Source organism: Melanostigma gelatinosum, assembly GCF_949748355.1.
Source record: "Melanostigma gelatinosum genome assembly, chromosome: 2".
NCBI lineage: Eukaryota > Metazoa > Chordata > Actinopteri > Perciformes > Zoarcidae > Melanostigma > Melanostigma gelatinosum.
In genome coordinates, this window is record NC_136635.1 from 15,253,721 (window position 1) to 15,272,660 (window position 18,940).

General features: G+C 42.1%; 1 protein-coding gene across 1 annotated transcript; it reads left to right on the plus strand.

Moving 5' to 3' along the window:
• Positions 1-160: 160 nt before the first annotated feature.
• scube2 (signal peptide, CUB domain, EGF-like 2) lies at positions 161-18,416 on the plus strand (the record flags this gene model as incomplete). Its single annotated transcript, XM_079283018.1, has 23 exons — positions 161-248; positions 712-831; positions 1,091-1,216; positions 1,420-1,554; positions 2,442-2,567; positions 2,677-2,793; positions 3,842-3,931; positions 4,733-4,849; positions 4,965-5,087; positions 5,971-6,087; positions 6,250-6,372; positions 6,679-6,795; positions 7,893-7,982; positions 8,117-8,239; positions 9,009-9,176; positions 9,514-9,717; positions 13,631-13,795; positions 14,993-15,160; positions 15,650-15,811; positions 15,949-16,146; positions 16,413-16,565; positions 16,688-16,767; positions 17,415-18,416. 23 exons carry the CDS (start codon positions 161-163, stop codon positions 17,559-17,561), a joined length of 3,057 nt encoding a protein of 1,018 aa, XP_079139144.1. The 3' UTR covers positions 17,562-18,416.
• Positions 18,417-18,940: the final 524 nt, after the last annotated feature.

Consider the following 18,940-nt stretch of genomic DNA (forward strand, 5'->3'; position numbering starts at 1 on the left):
CACACACTCACACATACACACTTACTCACTCCTTTCTCTTTTCAAAAGGCCCTTGTGAAACAGATTGACAGGCTAGAATGAAAATGAGGCGGACGCTCGCTCACGACTTCAGTGCGTACGCGTCCTTTTGAGAAGACCTCTAAACTTGGATCATATCACCATGGGAGCTATTGGGGCTGCAAGGGACTTTTGTTTGTTTTTGCTCTTGTTAAATAGTCGCCAAAGCGCAGCGCTTCCAAATATTCGAGGTGGGACTGTAGTGCATGTGTGTGTGTGTTATGTTTCCGTGGAGAGTGCTACTTTACGCACGCTTTAAGGAGTGCGCTCTTGTTGTTTCCACAGTGGTGCTTTTTTTCGATTTCGTTTAGTTTCTAAACCAATTTCTTAGGGAACGCATGTGTTCCCAGTACACATACGTTTGTAAAATAAGTTTTGTATTGTATGTAACTTTCAGTAACTTTCAGGTGAGTTCTCACTAGCTTTTTCAAATTGCCTGCTGTAGGATACTGTTATTATCAGAGACTTTTATGTTTTAGTCGTAAATCTCCTTATTTAGTGTTAAATGTCTTCTTTCTTTCATTAAAATACATTCCCACTCAACATGACAATCTTAAAAGTGCATGTGTGGTAAATGCTGGATTCTATTTGACTTGTTAGACTATTTGAATGTGTTTTGGTAATCATGACCTATAAGATCCATATGGATTTCAGCAGATCCATGTGCAGAGGGAAGTGATGGCTGTCACATCGATGCTATTTGTCAGACTACCCAAGGCTCATACAAGTGCACGTGTAAAGCAGGTTTTAAAGGAGATGGAAAACACTGCGAAGGTAATGAGCTTTTTGTTGAAGTCTGATTCACATTCATATATTGTTTTGAAAAAAACATCCACGTGTCAAAGTGGAATCACAGACGTTGGATGCATTTTTTAATCCATTGTGGTATTATCTCTGAATTGTAATATCTGGACTTATTTAGTCTTCCAATATTTCTTTAAGATAGACACAATGCATCCCCTGTTGCACTAAAGTTCTTGAATTTAACTTTTTGATCAGTAGATGAACATTGATGTGTGTGTTCACTTCTCAGACATTGATGAATGTGACTTGGAGTACAATGGTGGCTGTGTACATGAGTGCAACAATATACCAGGCAATTATCGCTGCACTTGTTATGACGGATTCAATTTGGCACACGACGGACATAACTGTCTCGGTAAGATCATCTTTAAACCACTAAGTAAATAACGTGTTCTCTTCATGCAGTGATTTAAAATATTTCTAAATATTTCTATCTGAAATGTGATTTGAAAAAACTGCTTTAATGTTTGTAAGAAAACTGATTTGTGATTATAGCAAATACTTTTCCAGAGTTTTGTAAACACTGTTAACTCATGCAATCAATCCGCTGTCCTGTAGATGTGGATGAATGCAAGTTCAACAACGGTGGGTGCCAACACACTTGTGTTGACACCATGGGCAGCTATGAGTGCCGCTGCAAAGAGGGCTTCTTCCTCAGCGACAACCAGCACACATGCATCCACCGCTCTGTTGGTGAGTACAACATGCACACTTGTTCTGTAAACTGTCAGCCTGACAACACGGATGTACTGTATTTAAAGTACAATTCAGAAAGATTTAGGTTTTTTAGTCCCACTCCCACCATGCTGTTTAAAAGTGTCTGGACGAAGTAAAAGTTTGAACAGTGCCCAGTTCATTTATAAAAGAGGTTTTGAATTAGCATTGTGTGTGTGTGTGTGTGTGTATTTTAGTAGATGCTTGTATCTGCTATTGTATTACGCTATGAAGAAACAGACACAGAATTATGAAGCAAATTCTCCAATATTCACTTACACAGCTAAGATCCACGGCACAATGAAGGGTGACAGGTTCAAGCTGGCTCCCGTCACTGAGCTTTTATCTGCAGCAGCAACATGCTGTGGGAAAAAGGATCCCTGTGTCCCGGAGAACAAAATAAGTTAATAACTGCAACACTCGGGTCTATGTGGCCTGTGTCACAGATTAGTCTGCAGTACCTTTGTTTTGTCTTCTTGACTGAAGTCAACTTAAATGCAAGCACTTTCCACTCCATCGGGTCTTGACATCCCCTTTAAACCCTGTGGACTTACCCACTCAGCTGTGACCCATCAATATAAACGGTGATTCTGCTCGAAGCTTTATTGAATTTGTTGTAAATAATAGGAGGGTTTGCAAAGCTTTGTTTTCAGGGAATGTACTTTTATAAACTTTTCTGCTGCTTTCCACATTTGTAAAAAAAAAAGATACCGCATTGATGTGGATGTTTTTGGATTGTGTAAGGAGAACAATCAGTGTCTTTGAAGATGCCAGACTAATCTCTCAGTATGTGTGCTTTTGTGTGTAGCGGGTCAGTCACTGTAGGAGAGTTTCATTGTGTACCTCTCTCCCTCTTTCTCTCCCAGAGGGCCTCAACTGTATGAATAAGGAGCACGGCTGCGCCCACATCTGCAAAGAGACACCCAAAGGGGGCGTGGCCTGTGAGTGTCGTCCAGGGTTCGAGCTGGCCAGGAACCAGAGAGGCTGCATCTGTACGTGCTCGACGGCATGAAGCTAACTTCACGCTACACGCCTACAGTTGGCCTCAAATGTTGCACTGCTAATATGTCTAACGGTTGCATGTCGTTGACCCCCCTGCAGTGACTTGTAACCATGGCAACGGAGGCTGCCAGCACACCTGCGAGGACACGGAGAACGGCCCCATATGCAGGTGTCACGTCAGGTACAACCTGCAACCGGACAAGAGGTCGTGTGTAGGTAAGCACACTGTTTGCTGACTTTGTTGTTGCTCAACATTGGGAATGCAAAAGCACGTAAGACAAAGTGCTGCACTAACATCTTTAAACATTTTCTGTTATCTTCTGTTGTCTTTAATATTCTGACATCCATTTTTAAAAGTCACCCATACAAAGCATATTTTTATCCTTTGATGGGTGCAGTCATAATAAATCATTTTAATCCAACTGACTGGCCCATAGCTCAGTCATTCCATCGTCATGCTTTGCAGCCAAACATTGTTCAAACTCACACAACATTATTCCAAATCCTAACAAGATCTAGAAGTTTTCAAAGATGATACATTTTTGGGGTTCTTCTTCTTGTGTCTGATAACAATTTTTTCCTTATTTGAATTTCTGTTAAGAATAAAACAAAACTAGACTTCAGCCCAAAGCCAAGGTGTAGTTTTCAACGAAAACACAGTCACTGGAAACATCGCTCTCTCTGTCAGTCAGCCTGTTAGGCAGTGTGCATTTTTCAACACAATGGTTATGAGGGATAAGGATCAGCCGGCAGATAATGGATGATATCTCTCCCTCCAGCAGCACTGTGTGTGAGGTCCAGGCGTATCACTGCAATGTCACAAGATTCCCTTGACTGATCTGGTGTGTTATCTGACGCACACCAGTGCAGGCTGAATATATCAAGTGTAAACATGCATCTGGTTACTGAAAGGTGACCAACACCCGGAGCTAAAGCCAATATGGAAGTTACGGTGCTTGCGGTTCATTTGGGAATGTAGTCAAATGTAGTGTATTCATGTACCGATTGTACCGATGGGGCTACAAGGCTGGCCCAACCACATGTGAATGCGGAGAAGCAGACCATACTATGGAGCATTGCCTTGTCTGTCCTCTACTACCCAACCCTTGCAACGCAAAAGACCTTGCAGTGTTCAATGAAAATGCAAAGGACTGTGTAAAGAAATGGGAAACTGTCATATAACCATCACGCTTCAGTGAAACTAAAAGAAGAAGATGTACCGATTCTCAATCTATTAATGATTGTCTTTTTCTGTGTGTCACAGAACGAGATGAAGCCACCACCGAGTCCGCAGACCACAACGCCACTTCCTTTACTGAGGTGGACAAACGGGTCAAACGAAGGCTGTTAATGGGTAATGATTTCTCTCCTGCATTTAGAGGCGTACAGCTTGAAATCTGGGTTTTTGCTGAAGCCGTGTTGAGCTGCCAGGAACCACTCGGGGTGTTAAACAGGGGAGAGGACTTAGGTCTAGTAAAGCTGTGCATTCCTCAGTCTTTTGAGCAAACTGTGAAATGACTACACACTCGCTCTCTCTCCCCCAGTTTCCCCCCTGGAAAATATGCATTTGTGACAATGTGGTACATTTCACGTTTTCCTTCCATTTGGGAAGGGCAGCGTGTGAATCTTTTCTTGTATAGTTAGTATTTATCAGTTGTGTGATTTTGGGTCACTTGTAAAACATTAGAACTTTGGCACTTTACCAAGTACAGCATGTGAGCTCAGAGTCTTGCCCTGCGTTATGAATAAAACATGTTGTAAGGGTACTCCTAGATGTTAACATCTACCCCACCAGTGTGTGGATGTGCCCTACATCCAAACATACAACTGTGCACCATACAAACCATGCATTAGAGCCTCATTTATCTGTTTCCATCAGCATTGAAAAATGTTTGAACCAACATTAGATACTGTATATACATTCAATATCTGTCATGGCTTTAAGTGTTCAAACAACAATTCAAAATCTATGCAAGAAACTGTATAATTGTAATATTACATGGACGCTGCAGTCCAGGTGTTTTCGAAGCACTTTGTTCAGAAAATCAAGGTTATGTTTTTCTAGGGATCTAGTATCTGACATTGAGGAATAACGCAGCATTGTTCACAAGTAGGAAGGTCATTAATATAGATTCACACTGTGTTGTAATTTCAGAAACCTGTACATTGAACAATGGGGGGTGCGACTGCACCTGTAAAGACACATCCACAGGCGTGCGCTGCAGCTGCCCAGTCGGCTTCACACTGCAGCCGGATGGAAAAACATGCAAAGGTCAGACTGTCAGTCCACAAACAAAGTATCCACAGAGGGGAGCGGCCTTTTGAAACACCGATTTAACTTAGTGGATTTGTATAGCATGTCAGGATATCACCTGTTCCCCCTACAGATATTGACGAGTGTGAGCTTCACAACGGCGGCTGCGAACACTTCTGCAGGAACACCATCGGCAGCTTTGAGTGCAACTGCAGAAAAGGCTTCAAGCTGCTGACAGATGAGCGTTCTTGTCAAGGTATGAATGGCTCTTGAATTGTTTTATTCAAACTCTGGACAGTTGACAAAGACTGGGACAAAGTGAGACTTTCATAAATACACTAGCAGACATTTCCATAGGATCTGCGTACATACTTTTTTACCTCATCCTTTCTAAAAGATGTGACTTTTCTGACCACAGAAGTTATGAACAGTCAAATGCATAATTGAAGAGTATAGTTTTTTTTAAACTCATCTTTTAAAAAATATAAACAACCAACCAGAACCAAACCTATAAAACATCAGAACATTATAATGATGTCATCACCCCTCTCTGGGATTTAGCTATCCTTTCCCATTAGACATACATTGATACATTGTGTGTGATATTGTGGTTTCAGTCAGTCGGCTTCCTTTCTTGTGATTTTTGTTTTTGAGGCTACTACTACTGCTACTACGACTACTACTACTACTACTACTACTACTACTACTACTACTACTACTACTACTACTACTACTACTACTGCTGCTACTACTACTACTACTGCTACTACTACTACTACTACTACTACTACTACTACTACTACTGCTGCTACTACTACTACTACTACTACTACTACTACTACTACTACTGCTACTACTACTACTGCTACTACTCTTTTGTTAACCTCTAGATCAGAGTCGATGCCTTTAATGATGCTGACCCGATTAACTACAATTACATCAATGAAACACCGCCCTCTTTCTAACCTGTAATAACTATCTAAAGCCAGCGCTGTTTTTCCTGATGTAGCATACACGTCACCTTTCGCTGAGTGTGAAAATTCACGGTCAAATGCAAATGTGTGTCTGTGGGTGGGAAATCCCTCCTGATTGCAACGGACTGCCCCGCTGTTATGTCACCTGCCTGCTTTTGATTACAGATATAGACGAGTGTTTTTTTGAGCGGACATGTGATCACACGTGTGTGAACTCCCCTGGTGGTTTTCAATGTCTGTGCAACAAAGGCTACACCATGTATGGGCTGGCCCACTGCGGAGGTGAGTCTGAATTGGGTGGAGGGCGCTATACACATAACAACTTGAGCGTAACACACAAGTGCTCAAAATGTCTTCGGCGAAAAAGCATTACAAAGTCCTCATTGATGTGTTGGGCGAATGGACCTTGTAATTATAATAATCATTTTCCTTTTTTCCTCTCAGATATAAACGAATGCAGCGTGAACAATGGTGGTTGTGAGCAGGGTTGTGAGAACACCATGGGTGGATTTGAATGCTTCTGCCATCCTGGCTATAAGCTACACTGGAACAAAAAGGACTGCATTGGTAAGCCAGGGCCTCTTCCTATAAAAGAGGCACATCTGTTGAGTGCTGTTGACTTTTTGGAAATTGTGTGACCTCACACATGTTTGACTAATACTTGGGGGACAAAAACAGGAGATACTTTGAATTCTGTTCTCTTTTTCTCTTTAATTCTCTGTCACTTGGTTTTCTTGTGCTTGAGTAAAACATCCACAATGTTACCATGCTGTTGGTGGTGTCAGGATGTTGAACCGTCTGAGCCTCTTCCTCCTTGTTACAATCAAAAGTGTTATTTTTTTACCTTGGAGTTTTGTTGTGATTTCCATCTAGAGGCTGAGGGTTTCCCACCTGCTAAAGCCCCCTCTAAGCCTACCTTGAACTGTAGTAAGCAGGAGGGAGGAGACCGCTGCTTCCTGACCTGCCAGTCCCAAGTTCACATCAGCAGTGGTGAGTTGATTGAGCCAGATCTCCCAATAATATCATTTGCCTGTTTACCTCTTACTGTATTTCCATAGCACAAGTACTGCAAAGGAAATGGTTTGGCTTCCCATGATCACAGATGACAGAGGTTCATGGTTTGCACAGTCACTTGTCACTAATTGTCAAGTGACTTACCACTTGAGGATCCATACACCAGCTATTTTATAACACAGGAGTCACCGTCAGTTTTGTGACACTTTTGTTCCTGCAATGAAGTCAGTTTCACTCTTGCCATGTTTCCATGTTTTAAGCGCAGACAAATACCCAAATCTAGATTAAGACTAACTTTGATTGAGCATCAATTTAGCCCTTGATGGCTAACCATTGCCAACCACTTCAAATAGCGGTTTTAGATTGAAAACCTTCCAGAAGTTCAACAGTCTTGAACGGCATACCACAAAGCATCTTTTAAGTTGTTTCTGTGCTTTTGCAACCTTAAAGGTGCCACAGAGTTCATAACACTGACTCACTTTTTCTCTGTTACCAACCAAAGGTGAGGAGGTGGCTGCTGGAAGGATGTCACTGTGAAGCGGCTGCAGAAAGTGTTGACTAATCCTGTCAGTTTTTGACTTAGTCACCAGTACTAATTTTCTACTTGATAAATGTTGGTCTAAATGTAAATTGGTTTGGTTGGTTTGAAACATTGCAAAAGGTGAATGGACTTCAAAAAAGCTCTGACAAAGCATAGCAAACAATGAGGCTGAAATAAAAAACCTGCCGTCTGCGACATCTTTGATCCAATCAGCTGACATGACTCAGTCAGGTGCATCATGAGTTGTTTTTTGGCACGATAAGACCCAAACAGCATGGCACCGCACAGGTCAGGTATCTTCTGATGCAGCTATGTTTTTAAAATATGAAGCAGCATGGCTAAAGCATGCTAATGGACACGCAATTAGAAGCTAAGTCAAGCTGCTCTCCATCTAGTTGTCAACAACAGTCTGCAGAGCGGCTCTTCATGCTCCTACACGCTGCTTGTTTACTCTCTCTGACTTGGCTTTTGTGCCCTTAACTTTTGTCTGTGTTGGTGTGTGTGTGTGTCACGGCCTCTTGTGTGTCTGCAGGGACGGAGGATTCCTACACGGTGACCTGTGGAATGCCTCTGCCCTGCTTGGCTGACGCACAAAGGAACAACAGTGGCTTGCATTGCTTAGGCAAGTACAAAACATCACAGATTTACATCTTACTTTCCGCTCTGCTACACAAAACCGTAACTCATGAACAACTCGCTTGTTTGCAGTTGATATGTAAGTAGATCAAAACAACATTCTGTTCCTCTGTCCTGCAGGTCCAGAAATGGCCAGTGTTCCACGCATCAAGACCACAGCCACTTTCAAGTCTGGCACTGCAAAATGCAACTTAAAAAGAAGTCAGGAGAAGCTCAAGGAGAGCTTAAACTCACCACACTCAGGTACAGAGGTTGCCACACAACAAACATAACAATGCCTCCAAACACAAGACTTAGATCACAGATAGACCAGGATTACAATTACAGCTCCTTCATGTTACTGGTTAAAACACATTTAGGTTTTACCAAGAGCTGCCAGCATATAAAGCCACAGTCTTTAGAAGATGAAGCGGACCTGAAGGCTGCTTCAAAGTAAACCAAAAACCAAAGGCAAATGTGAAAGACATTTGTGGGGAAAGTGATGTGGTTTTGAGTGTCTTGAATGTCTCCGCGCAGCACTTTGTCTGGCTGTGACAGGGGAGGATGTAATTAGCCATAGCATGCCTTTCAGTTGGGTCTGACCTAGCCATCAATCAAATGGGTTTCCGATTGTCGGATCATTTTGCTTCTCCAAAGGCTTTTGGCATGGTCTTTTACAACCCTCACAGTCACTGAAAGGGCACATACTTGTTTTAAATAAAGGAAATTGTCACTGTGACATCTCATCACTTTTTTAAGCTTTCCGGTCTACATTACAAAAACAATTATCACATTAACTGCAAATATATATATGTATATATATATATATATATATATACTGTGATTGTCTGTGTATGGTGTGGCGTTTGCTATCAAGACTGAAATTAGTTGTTTCTTTTCTGTAATACTGTCTATAATGTTCTTTAACAATTTTGCGATTGTGTGCGTGTTGTTTGTGTGTGTCTGCTGGCTGTCGCGTGTTTGTTTTGGGGGGGGGGGGGGGGGGGGGGGTGGTTATCTCCCATGTCCACAGATAGCAGGTTCCTCTTCACTGAAAATGTCCAGTTCAGTTACGTGAGCCTGCGCTGCTCCTCGTCCGGCCAGCGAATGCGTAGCCGCCATGGCAGGAAAGCTGGCGAGGAGGACGGCTCCTCAATAACAGCTGAGTTTGAGCTGGATGTGAACCTAGAGGAGGTAACAGGTTGGTCTCTCTGCGCTTCCCCTCTGCCTGCCTGCAACCTTTGCTTCTTGTTCTCCATCTTTCGTTCGCTGTTGTCTGTTTGTCACTAAACACACCAACCTGTTAAAGTATCTCCTGTTTTGACTTGGCTATGGTGGTGGGCTCAAGGTTGGGACTCAATTTGTTTTTGTTTGATGTCCTTGAATCCCCCATAAGTGTTGACTTGATGGTGCATTTGTGCAAATGTCGAGGCAAGCATGCGAGCATCCATGCATGAATGTACAATTTCCGATAGGTGTGTGGGGTATGAGATTTTAGCTGTGGAAACAGTGGTGGAATAAAAGGCCTCTCTCAGCAGAGAGCTGTGACCTGAACTGTGTGCGCCGACGCTCAGAGAAGAGGCTCAGGAAGACCATCAGGACCCTGAGGAAGTCCATCAACCGGGAACAGTTCCACCTGCACTTTGCCGGGTCCGACTACGAGCTCGCCAAGAGTCTGGGCAAACCGGCAGAGCTGCCGGGACACTGTGTGGCTGGACAGGTGCTGGTGGGCAGGAAGTGTGGTGAGTTTGATTTTTGCATTTACTTGTTATTCAACACATCCCCGTCGACTAGATACAGTGATGCTTTTAATCTCTCAAGAGTGCAGATGCAACCACTTGTGTTACACCAAACACAAAGGCAGCTAAATCTCTGACTAGGCCCTACACACACAGTAGACTCATGTCTTAAAGCAATTGAAACAGTACATGCCAGTGAGATATATTTAGACAAGCTGGTTTAATGATTGGATTTGGAGCAGGTGTTGGCCAGATGAGTTCCATATTTGGTTTGCAGACATGCTGTAATGAGCTGGTTGGAGGGGAGAGCGAGCTGGCATGGAGGAACAGAGAAGCTGTTGTTGGCCCTCCGAGCTGTGAGATCTTCCAGCGTCTCCCTGCGTTAACAGTGTAACATGAGGGCTGATGGCAGGTCTCTCGGTAGCCGTTGCCTCTCGGTTGGAGTTTTATACACAACCTGTGATGTAGAAAATGTTCATTAAAAAAAGGCCGTACACTGTCCGTGTTTGAGAGCTGAAGGCTGGTATGTGTTTTCTCTGGCTGTTGGGACCGTGCGCCCCTAGTTTCAGGCCTCACGGCAAGTTTGCTGCCTGCTGCACGCCGCCTTTATATCTAGAGAGAGGAAACCGGTGCCTTTCTTCTGTTGAGATGTCTAAATATTTATTCAAATGGTATGCGTTTGGTTCGATATATGCACACCAATGTTGAGGATGTTTGAATCTGATGTAGACCCAGATCATTCGTAAACCTCACGCAACTCTTATCGTGTGTTTCAGGTTTTTGTTTCCCCCCTTTGAACCGCTGAAGAACAGGGCTGACGAAAGTGTGTAACTGGAGACCAAAATGTGTCAGAAACTACTACTATCCCGTTGTTTCTTGAGATTGTTGAACGAAAATCAGCAGCTTTACCCGCCTGTAACACCATAGTTTTGGGGTCTCTACATTAACATCAAAGTAACTCAACCGTTGAGCTGTGCTGACATGATTTAAACTGCTCCTGTTCATTATTTCTATCTTTCAGCTCGACAGATCTTAAGTGTCTTGATTCCTTAACTCCCCCGCTATGCTTTCAGGTCAACATTAAGCAGTCTATTGGCCATGGTAGGGGTGTAGACATGTAATTTGGGAGAGGAGGAAAGGGGGGCTGAAAGGCATTCTTCTTAACCTCCAGCTCTTTAAAGGAGCTATATTTTTCCCCCTCCTCCCCCACCTCCCGCTCTGGCTTAGCTCGGAGTGCAGTTTAGTCCTTTTCAGTTTGCCCACTCCATTGAAAACCCCATTGGAGGCTTGTTCTCTCTGCCTCAGAGATGACAACACGGCCTTCTGTGCATTTGGAGAAAGTATTGTCTCACCTCTGTTCACTCTGTAAAGCATTTCTCCTCTGATTCTGTGGTTCCTTTTGGTGACTGCGTCGGCTTTTGTTCCAGGACGTTGTTTCTGTTGGAATAAGACACATTCATGATTTAGTTTATTAATCATATAAAGATGTTGTTGTCCGGATGCTTACTTGTACTGTTGATAATTGTTAGCGTGTGCCTGCATCAGAATGAATACTTATATAAAAAGTAAAACAAGTGCGAACAGATAAATATCGATGCAGAGATGCATGCGCGTCCACGTCTATTTGACTGTTGTTGTCAACTTGTTTGCGTGTTTGTTTTAACACTGAAGATGTTTAGGAAGTGCTGTTGATTCAAGCTGGCAGTTTGAGTGCTGTGTCCCCCCTGCCTCCCAGCTGGGGCCACTTTGCATGACCCCCAGCCACTAAACTGCTAAAGAGAATTGACTTCAGCCACACCATGGGAATCAATTAGCATCAGTTGTTTGGGCCCCTGCTTGATGGGCGCGAGCAGCGATTGGGCCAAGCAGAATGGGGGGTTTCAGAAACCTGACCCCCTTTATTGGGTTCAGCTCCTGACCACTGTGATACCGTAGTGTTTTCCTATGTCATCAAGTCGGCAAAGACTGGGGACTTGAATAGAGGTGAAAGGTCTTTTAAACCTCTTTGGGGCCATCAATTCGAGGACTCTATAGAAGCGTCCTTTGCATTTGAAAGGCTTCAAGGTTTTCTCTCTCTTTCACTCTCACTCTCGCTCCTCTCTCACTGCTTCCCTCTGTCAAATAAAAGCTGTTTGAGGACAATGCAACGATGGCTCCTCATGGTCTTTCAGAACAAACAATAGGCTTCAAAAAATGAACTGCTCTTGAGAGAATTACATTTTCTTTCTTTAGAGGAAAATCGAACAATTTGCTGAGCCACGTATAATGGATCTACGTTGAGGCTTTTGTGTGTCGGGCTTTTAGAGATAGTGGTTTCTCTGCTTACAGGCCGCTTAGAGGCTGCAACTGAAGCACATGTTGTGCTAAAGGCCTGGGATTTAATTGAGTTATTCTTATGTGAGATCAGCTTCCGTTTTCAAGTCAAGTTCTTGAGACTATCAGACAGACGATAGTAATTCCCAAAATTAATTACAGGCATCATTCTGAATGGGAGGAACCAGAGTAAAGCTGTGCTTTGGTCCCTTTAATCAAGACTTGACACTTTTGTGAGATCTGAGGGGAAAACTCTCTTTGATTTGCTTCTGTGTTTGCTTTTAAACGAGCTGAGTGTGCTTATGGTAGCATTAGAAGTTCCTCCCTGATGCACAGCCATGTTGTATCAAGTATTAGGACGTGTCAGATGTGGGGCATAAAGGCAGCTGTGCAGAGGGTTGGAGCTCTCTTGTCTCAGTGATTTTGTATGGCTGTATTAGGTTGCTTCGCAAAAGCATTTTAACAGCTTAATGCTGGGTTCTTGCACACATATGTGTCCCTGTGCATTTGCTCACACTGTGTGTTAGTGTCTTGAACCTAAAGCTAATATGGAAGATCTACGTGATGTTTCATATAATCAATATACGTAAGCTACAAAGAACACAATAATAATTGTATCTTGTCATACGATCGTAGTCCTGGTTACTAGTCCCAAACCTTCAAAGGAGTTTGTGCGTGAGAATGAGCAGATCATTTGTCATAAACACTCAGAAGACACCTTGGTAAAACGCAACAATAGTGTGATACATCTTGACACATAAGTGATTTTGTAAGAGGTACCTATACCGAGTGCACTGACACTTATCTTATCCAGTTGCTGCATTTAAAGCTCCAGTAAACCGGCGTACACTATGCTAAACTGTGTGAAGGTCAGTGATACTTCATCAGTGATGTTCATTGCCGCGCAAGTAAAACTCTCAAATCTGTCAACAGTTAAATTGATCACCTGATGTTGATCAGCCTTTGATGTGTTAAGGATGCGCTTCATTGTGTTTATATGTTTCAAGTGTGTGCACGGCCCTGTTTGATTACACTTGGCAGCTGAAGTGTGAAGTCTGGGTAACTTTACTTTATTGGTCTTGTCATGCAATTGAACTGCTGTATTTATCGTGTAAATCTACAATGTGGTGAGGACTGTTTGATTTTGTGTAGCCACAGGGTATACTGCTATGTTTGTTGATTCCTGTCTGCACTTTACATTGTCTGCCTCCCTTCCTGACACTGATCTGGTTGCTAAAATTGTTGTAAATTACAGTTCAGACACGTCAGTCTGTTTTGGGTGTCTTTACTCAAGTGTTTTGTGAGGAAAATGTTTGATTTCACCAGCTTGAACACTTAGATGTGATTTCCCACCTTGTTTATATCACAGCATTGTTTTTGAGAGAATAATAGATATGATTAGCACGAAAACAAAATCAGCTCTCAGCCATGTGACTAACAACCCCAGCTTGGCAGCTCCTTGGAGACACATTGCAGCCCTGTCGTTAAAATCTTCTCTGTTTACAGTCAGGCATGCACATGTGTGTGTGAGTTATGCGACAAGTACATCATTGAATTAATAACCTTCAACCTATCTTGGTGTCATTCCCCACCTGTCTGTTAGTGAGCTGCAGTGTTGGGACTCACTACGACGGGGATCAGGGAAGGTGTGTGTTGTGTCCATCTGGAACTTATCAGGACGAAGAGGCACAGATGTCTTGTGAAGTCTGTCCTGGAGGAAGAGACGTCTCCAAGGTGGTCGGAGCTCGAAACATGTCAGAGTGTGGAGGTAAGACAATTTCATTTATCTCAAAATCACACCCACCTTCACTGTAAGTACTTATGATGGCTCTCTGTAAGCCGTCAAGGGTCTGCCCAGTTTTTCACTACCCGACTGTGAACGTCCGTACTGAAATTAAGGGCATAACAAATATAAACACATTAAAAGAATAGTTTGACATTTTGGGAGCTTTAGAGGTGCTAATAGGTGGATTTTTATTACCTTTACATGCTAGCTGTTTGCCCCTGTTTCCAGTCTTTGTGCTAAGCTAAGCTAACCGGCTGCTGGCAGTAGCTTCATATCTACCGTACAAACATGAGAGCAGCATCGATCTTCTCATCTAAGAACGGACAAGAGAGCGCAGAAGCACATTTCCCAAAATGTCTAACTATTCCTTTATAGATCATTGAATGTTTTTCTTTCCTGGTAAGATATGAAAGAGAAAGAAATCTTTTAATCTGGCTTTCATGATTTTACCCTGTTGGTAGTGACAACAATTTGAATTACCGGTATGCAGCACTTGAAAAAAACTGTTACGCAGAATGAAACGAAAAGATCTTAAAATTCATAAGCCAAAGGTAAATACAATGTTAAATCTGGAACAAATAAACAAAAAGCAGATAAAGGCACAGAAGGACAGAAAATGTTGATAACTACTATGTGAATATGAGCCACACAGGAAGCAGTGGATCATCGATAAAGATCTCTCCCCGGCAGATGTTCTGCTTTGTGTGAAGCCAAAGAAACTCAAGCTTAGATGTTGAAGATGTATTTGAATTTAAAAGGTGAACTTGGCTTCTTTCAGTCTGGAATAATAGCTGAGGGAGCCACCATGTTTTGGTCTCCTCCTGTGCCGTTATCAGAGTCACTTTGTGGCTGAATCCCAGATCCCATCTCCTCTGTCAGACTAAACAACAAGAAGCAATCAGCAAACTTCCACTGGCTCCCAGTTTCTATTCGTCGCCCAGGAGTTACACTCTGTTGAGTTATGCACTGCAGATAAAACATGGCATCAGTCCATTGACATTCGCTTTAGCTTGCTGTATCTTATCGTAATAGAAGGGGAGAATATTTTCTCTTAGATTAAACATGAAAAATAGCAAAGATAACAAATCCAAGTGATGAAGCTCGATACGTTTTGTAGGAGAGTTACAATGTGCTGTGTCTTTACAGGTCACACTCTTGACCAAATGTTTGTGTGTTCAGGTCAGTGTTCCCCAGGTCAGTACTCTCATGACGGCTTCCTCCCCTGCTTGCCCTGTCCACTGGGAGCGTACCAGCCAGAAGTGGGACGCACCACCTGCTTCCCTTGTGGAGGGAACCTGGTCACCAAGCGCAGTGGTGCTGTTACCTTTCAGGAGTGTGAGACTAAAGGTGTGAAAGTCATCTCTGTTAATGTTGTTTTAGGGTAAAATACAAATAACTCCAGTTGAGTGTTCTCATATCTCTTGGCTTAACATGAATGGAGGGATTAGATGGCTGTTTTGGAGCAGAGGAAATTTATGAAAACCTGTAAAACTTATTTGATAAATTGAAACATCTGTGGTTGTTGGATTAAAAAACAAAAACAGACTTGTGTTCTTGGTTTTCATCACAACAGTATCATGCGGTTGCTGAGACCATGGAGCTCTTTTGGGTGTTGACATGCACTCTGCCGCCCTCTGCAGCTGTTGTATTGTCTGCACATTTAGGCACTCAAGTCATATTAAAATGATGCACCTCTTAGATGTCAACCTGTCTAGGAAAACGTTTTTGTTTTAGCTTGATGACAGTGTATTTTTATATATATTCTAATTGGGTTTGAATAGTTGGAGCGTTATGTATCAACTAACAGCCCTCTATCTCTGTCATTGGCTCCTGCAGTCCAGTGCTCTCCAGGACATTACTATAACACCACCACGCACCGCTGCATCCGCTGCCCCATAGGCACGTATCAAGGAGAGTTTGGGCAGAACTACTGCGTCACCTGCCCTGGAAATACCACCACCGACTTTGATGGCTCCACTAACTTCATGCAATGCAAAAGTATGTATGTCGGTACGCCGTAGTTCCTCTGAAACATGTACACATCGACAATGAAATATGGGATTCAGTTCCAGATAATTCACCTTGCTGCACCAAGAACAAAGAAACCTGTCTGACACATCTGTGTCACTTCACAGACCGCCAATGTGGAGGGGAGCTTGGAGATTTTACCGGCTTCATCGAGTCCCCCAACTACCCGGGAAACTACCCAGCCAATGTCGAATGCACCTGGACCATCAACCCACCGCCCAAACGCAGGATCCTCATTGTTGTCCCAGAAATCTTTCTGCCTATTGAGGACGAGTGCGGAGACTACTTAGTAATGAGAAAGAGCTGTACGTTTTAACTGTGTGTGTTTGTGTGAGTCTATTAATGAACAGAAACTATACCACCAAGAGTTTAACTAGTATCTTAAGGTTAAGTGTTTGAGTTTTTTTTTAAACCAGGGCGGCCAAAATGATATAAAAATATCTTCGGCGGGTGTCACTGTTACCAAGGACAACCAACATAATATGTCCTTATGTTATTACTCATTACTTTCAATAATTATTGTCAGCTAATTAGAGACACCACCCTGTGTGCTCATATCCTCATTTCACAGCTCTCTCCAACTCTGTGACAACCTACGAGACTTGTCAGACATACGAACGTCCCATCGCTTTCACCTCACGCTCCAAGCGGCTCTGGATACAGTTCAGGTCCAACGAGGGAAACAGCGGGAAAGGCTTCCAGGTCCCATATGTGACATACGATGGTAAGAAGAAATGTGATGTTTTGGGCTATAACTATGATGCTGCTACCCCAGACTGTCATGCACATGTGGTTTGTTTGTTTGTTCTCATCAATGAGCTCATTTATGTACTTCATTTGTTTTAGAGGACTACCAAGAATTGATCGAAGACATAGTCAGAGATGGAAGATTATACGCTTCAGAGAATCACCAGGAAATTCTAAAGGTATGTGGGTACGAACGAGGAGCACTTATGGTCTTTGTGTCGGGTATTCTAACTTAACTAACATTTTACGATGTTTAATGTATAATTTGGCACAATAGTAAATATGAATGGCAATCAAACAGTGTTTAATTACTATGTCTTTAAATAGCGCAAATCAATATATCTATTTTAATATTTAATCTAGAGCTTTCAGTCATCTCACTAACCAAGGAAAACATAAAACGTAATAAAATGCTACATCCTGATCAATATACACCTAAAATAGAAAAATATGTACAATACACAAAGAGAAGGAACAAAACAGAAATAAAAGAAACCAAGAGGAGATAGAAGGTTTCTGCAGCAGACTTGTATTTCTACATTTTTGAATGCTTTTATTAGAGAGCAGACAGTAGAGAACCGAGGGCAGACATTGACCCAGTGACATTACAATGATATGGTTCCCACCAGGGCACCCCATCTGAGTCGTTGACACTATTGATTGTTAAGATCAGTACTATCCTCCACTTGATTTGTGTTTATGTTTATTCATTATTCAGTTCTGAGGTCCAGTGAGCATGTAGTGCCCTCTTTTGGAGACTTGTGCTCCTCACACTGTATCATATGCTTTTTTTGCTTTCCATTAATGCAATACATTTCCTCATCAGGACAAGAAACTCATGAGGGCGTTGTTTGATGTTCTGGCTCACCCACAGAACTTCTTCAACTACACAGCACAAGAGTCAAGAGAAATGTTCCCCAAATCATTCATCCGCTTCCTGCGCTCCAAAGTCCTCCGATTCCTTCGCCCTTAGAATGGGCGGTAACTGGATATTTCATGAAAACCCCAAGACTAGATACTGGCCACAGTATCTGTTTTATCCACTGACGCCTTTAAGAATATTCTGTAGTTATCTGTTTTCACATGGAGTGACACTAGAGTGAACTTCACACTTGGTAAAACTGATCCGGAAGAGAAAGTGGACAAGTGGAGATTTAAGAGGGAGAAATGATCGGTGATAAAGTGTTACAGAGTGTAAACCTACATGGCCATCCTCAGATGGTGATCTGGATTACTTTGTTTGGAAATTTGGAAACTTCTTTTAAATAAGTAACAGAAGAATTGTCATGACTTTAGATTTTAAAGTCACAATCTCAGGATCCAATGATGTACATGCCAACATGATGAGACATTTGCTGATAGAATCATTTTAAAAAACAGAGACTGTAGCTAAACAGATATACTGATTGTCAGTGATGCTGTATATATAGAGTGTGTATCTAGTTTTAACATAGGCTACTTTCACAGGTAGAGCTTAATTGAAAGAAATACTGCTAAATGTCAGAAACAAATATAGCACAAATGTTTTCTCGGGAACATTAGCACTACTTAAGAAGTAGTGGCACCACAAAAGCAATTATTCTGATGAATGTTTTGTATATGATGTAAAAAGTTTTAGGTGAAACGCTAATGTATGGAAGTAACTACGTACATTTTTGACAGTCAAGCATTGCTGCAATTGCTGGTGGCTCATGCTGTATATGATGCCCCAAGTTGTGTGGAGGAGTGCTGCTGCTCTGAAAAAATGACACCAGTATGCATCAATGTATTTTTATACCGTTTACTAGCAACCAAAGGGAACTGTTCAGAGTACATGAAAATAAATGAAAAGTCCTGAATTGAGCTATTCACCTGTCTTACATGTATGTATATTTTGTATGGTTTTGTACATCTAATATGCTGTAAATAAAGATAGGAAACATATGATGTGTTTGTATTGCCTTTCCCCATGCATTTATCATTTTTTATGGCACCAAACAACGTTTTAATTGTTTATTGCATTTCATTCACATACACACCATTACTGTTTGTGACATGACATGAACTTAAAGTTAAAATATACTCAGCACCAAAGGAGTGTTTGGACATACACATCACACTCCTTTCCGTTTTAATTGCTGACTGCCGGCATGTGACTACAGATGTACATTGAACTACTTATTTTAGATATTAAGGTAAAGTGACTTTTGTATATCCTTTACCATTTACATAATTTCGAATATAAGGAAACTGCAACTATTTAACAAGACACAAGATAAGGTATAGACTTATAGTGCAACATGAAGTGCAATAGGTAAATATAAATACAAGTAGTTTAAACCTAGATATAAATAGGCCGTACAGGTAGTGTAA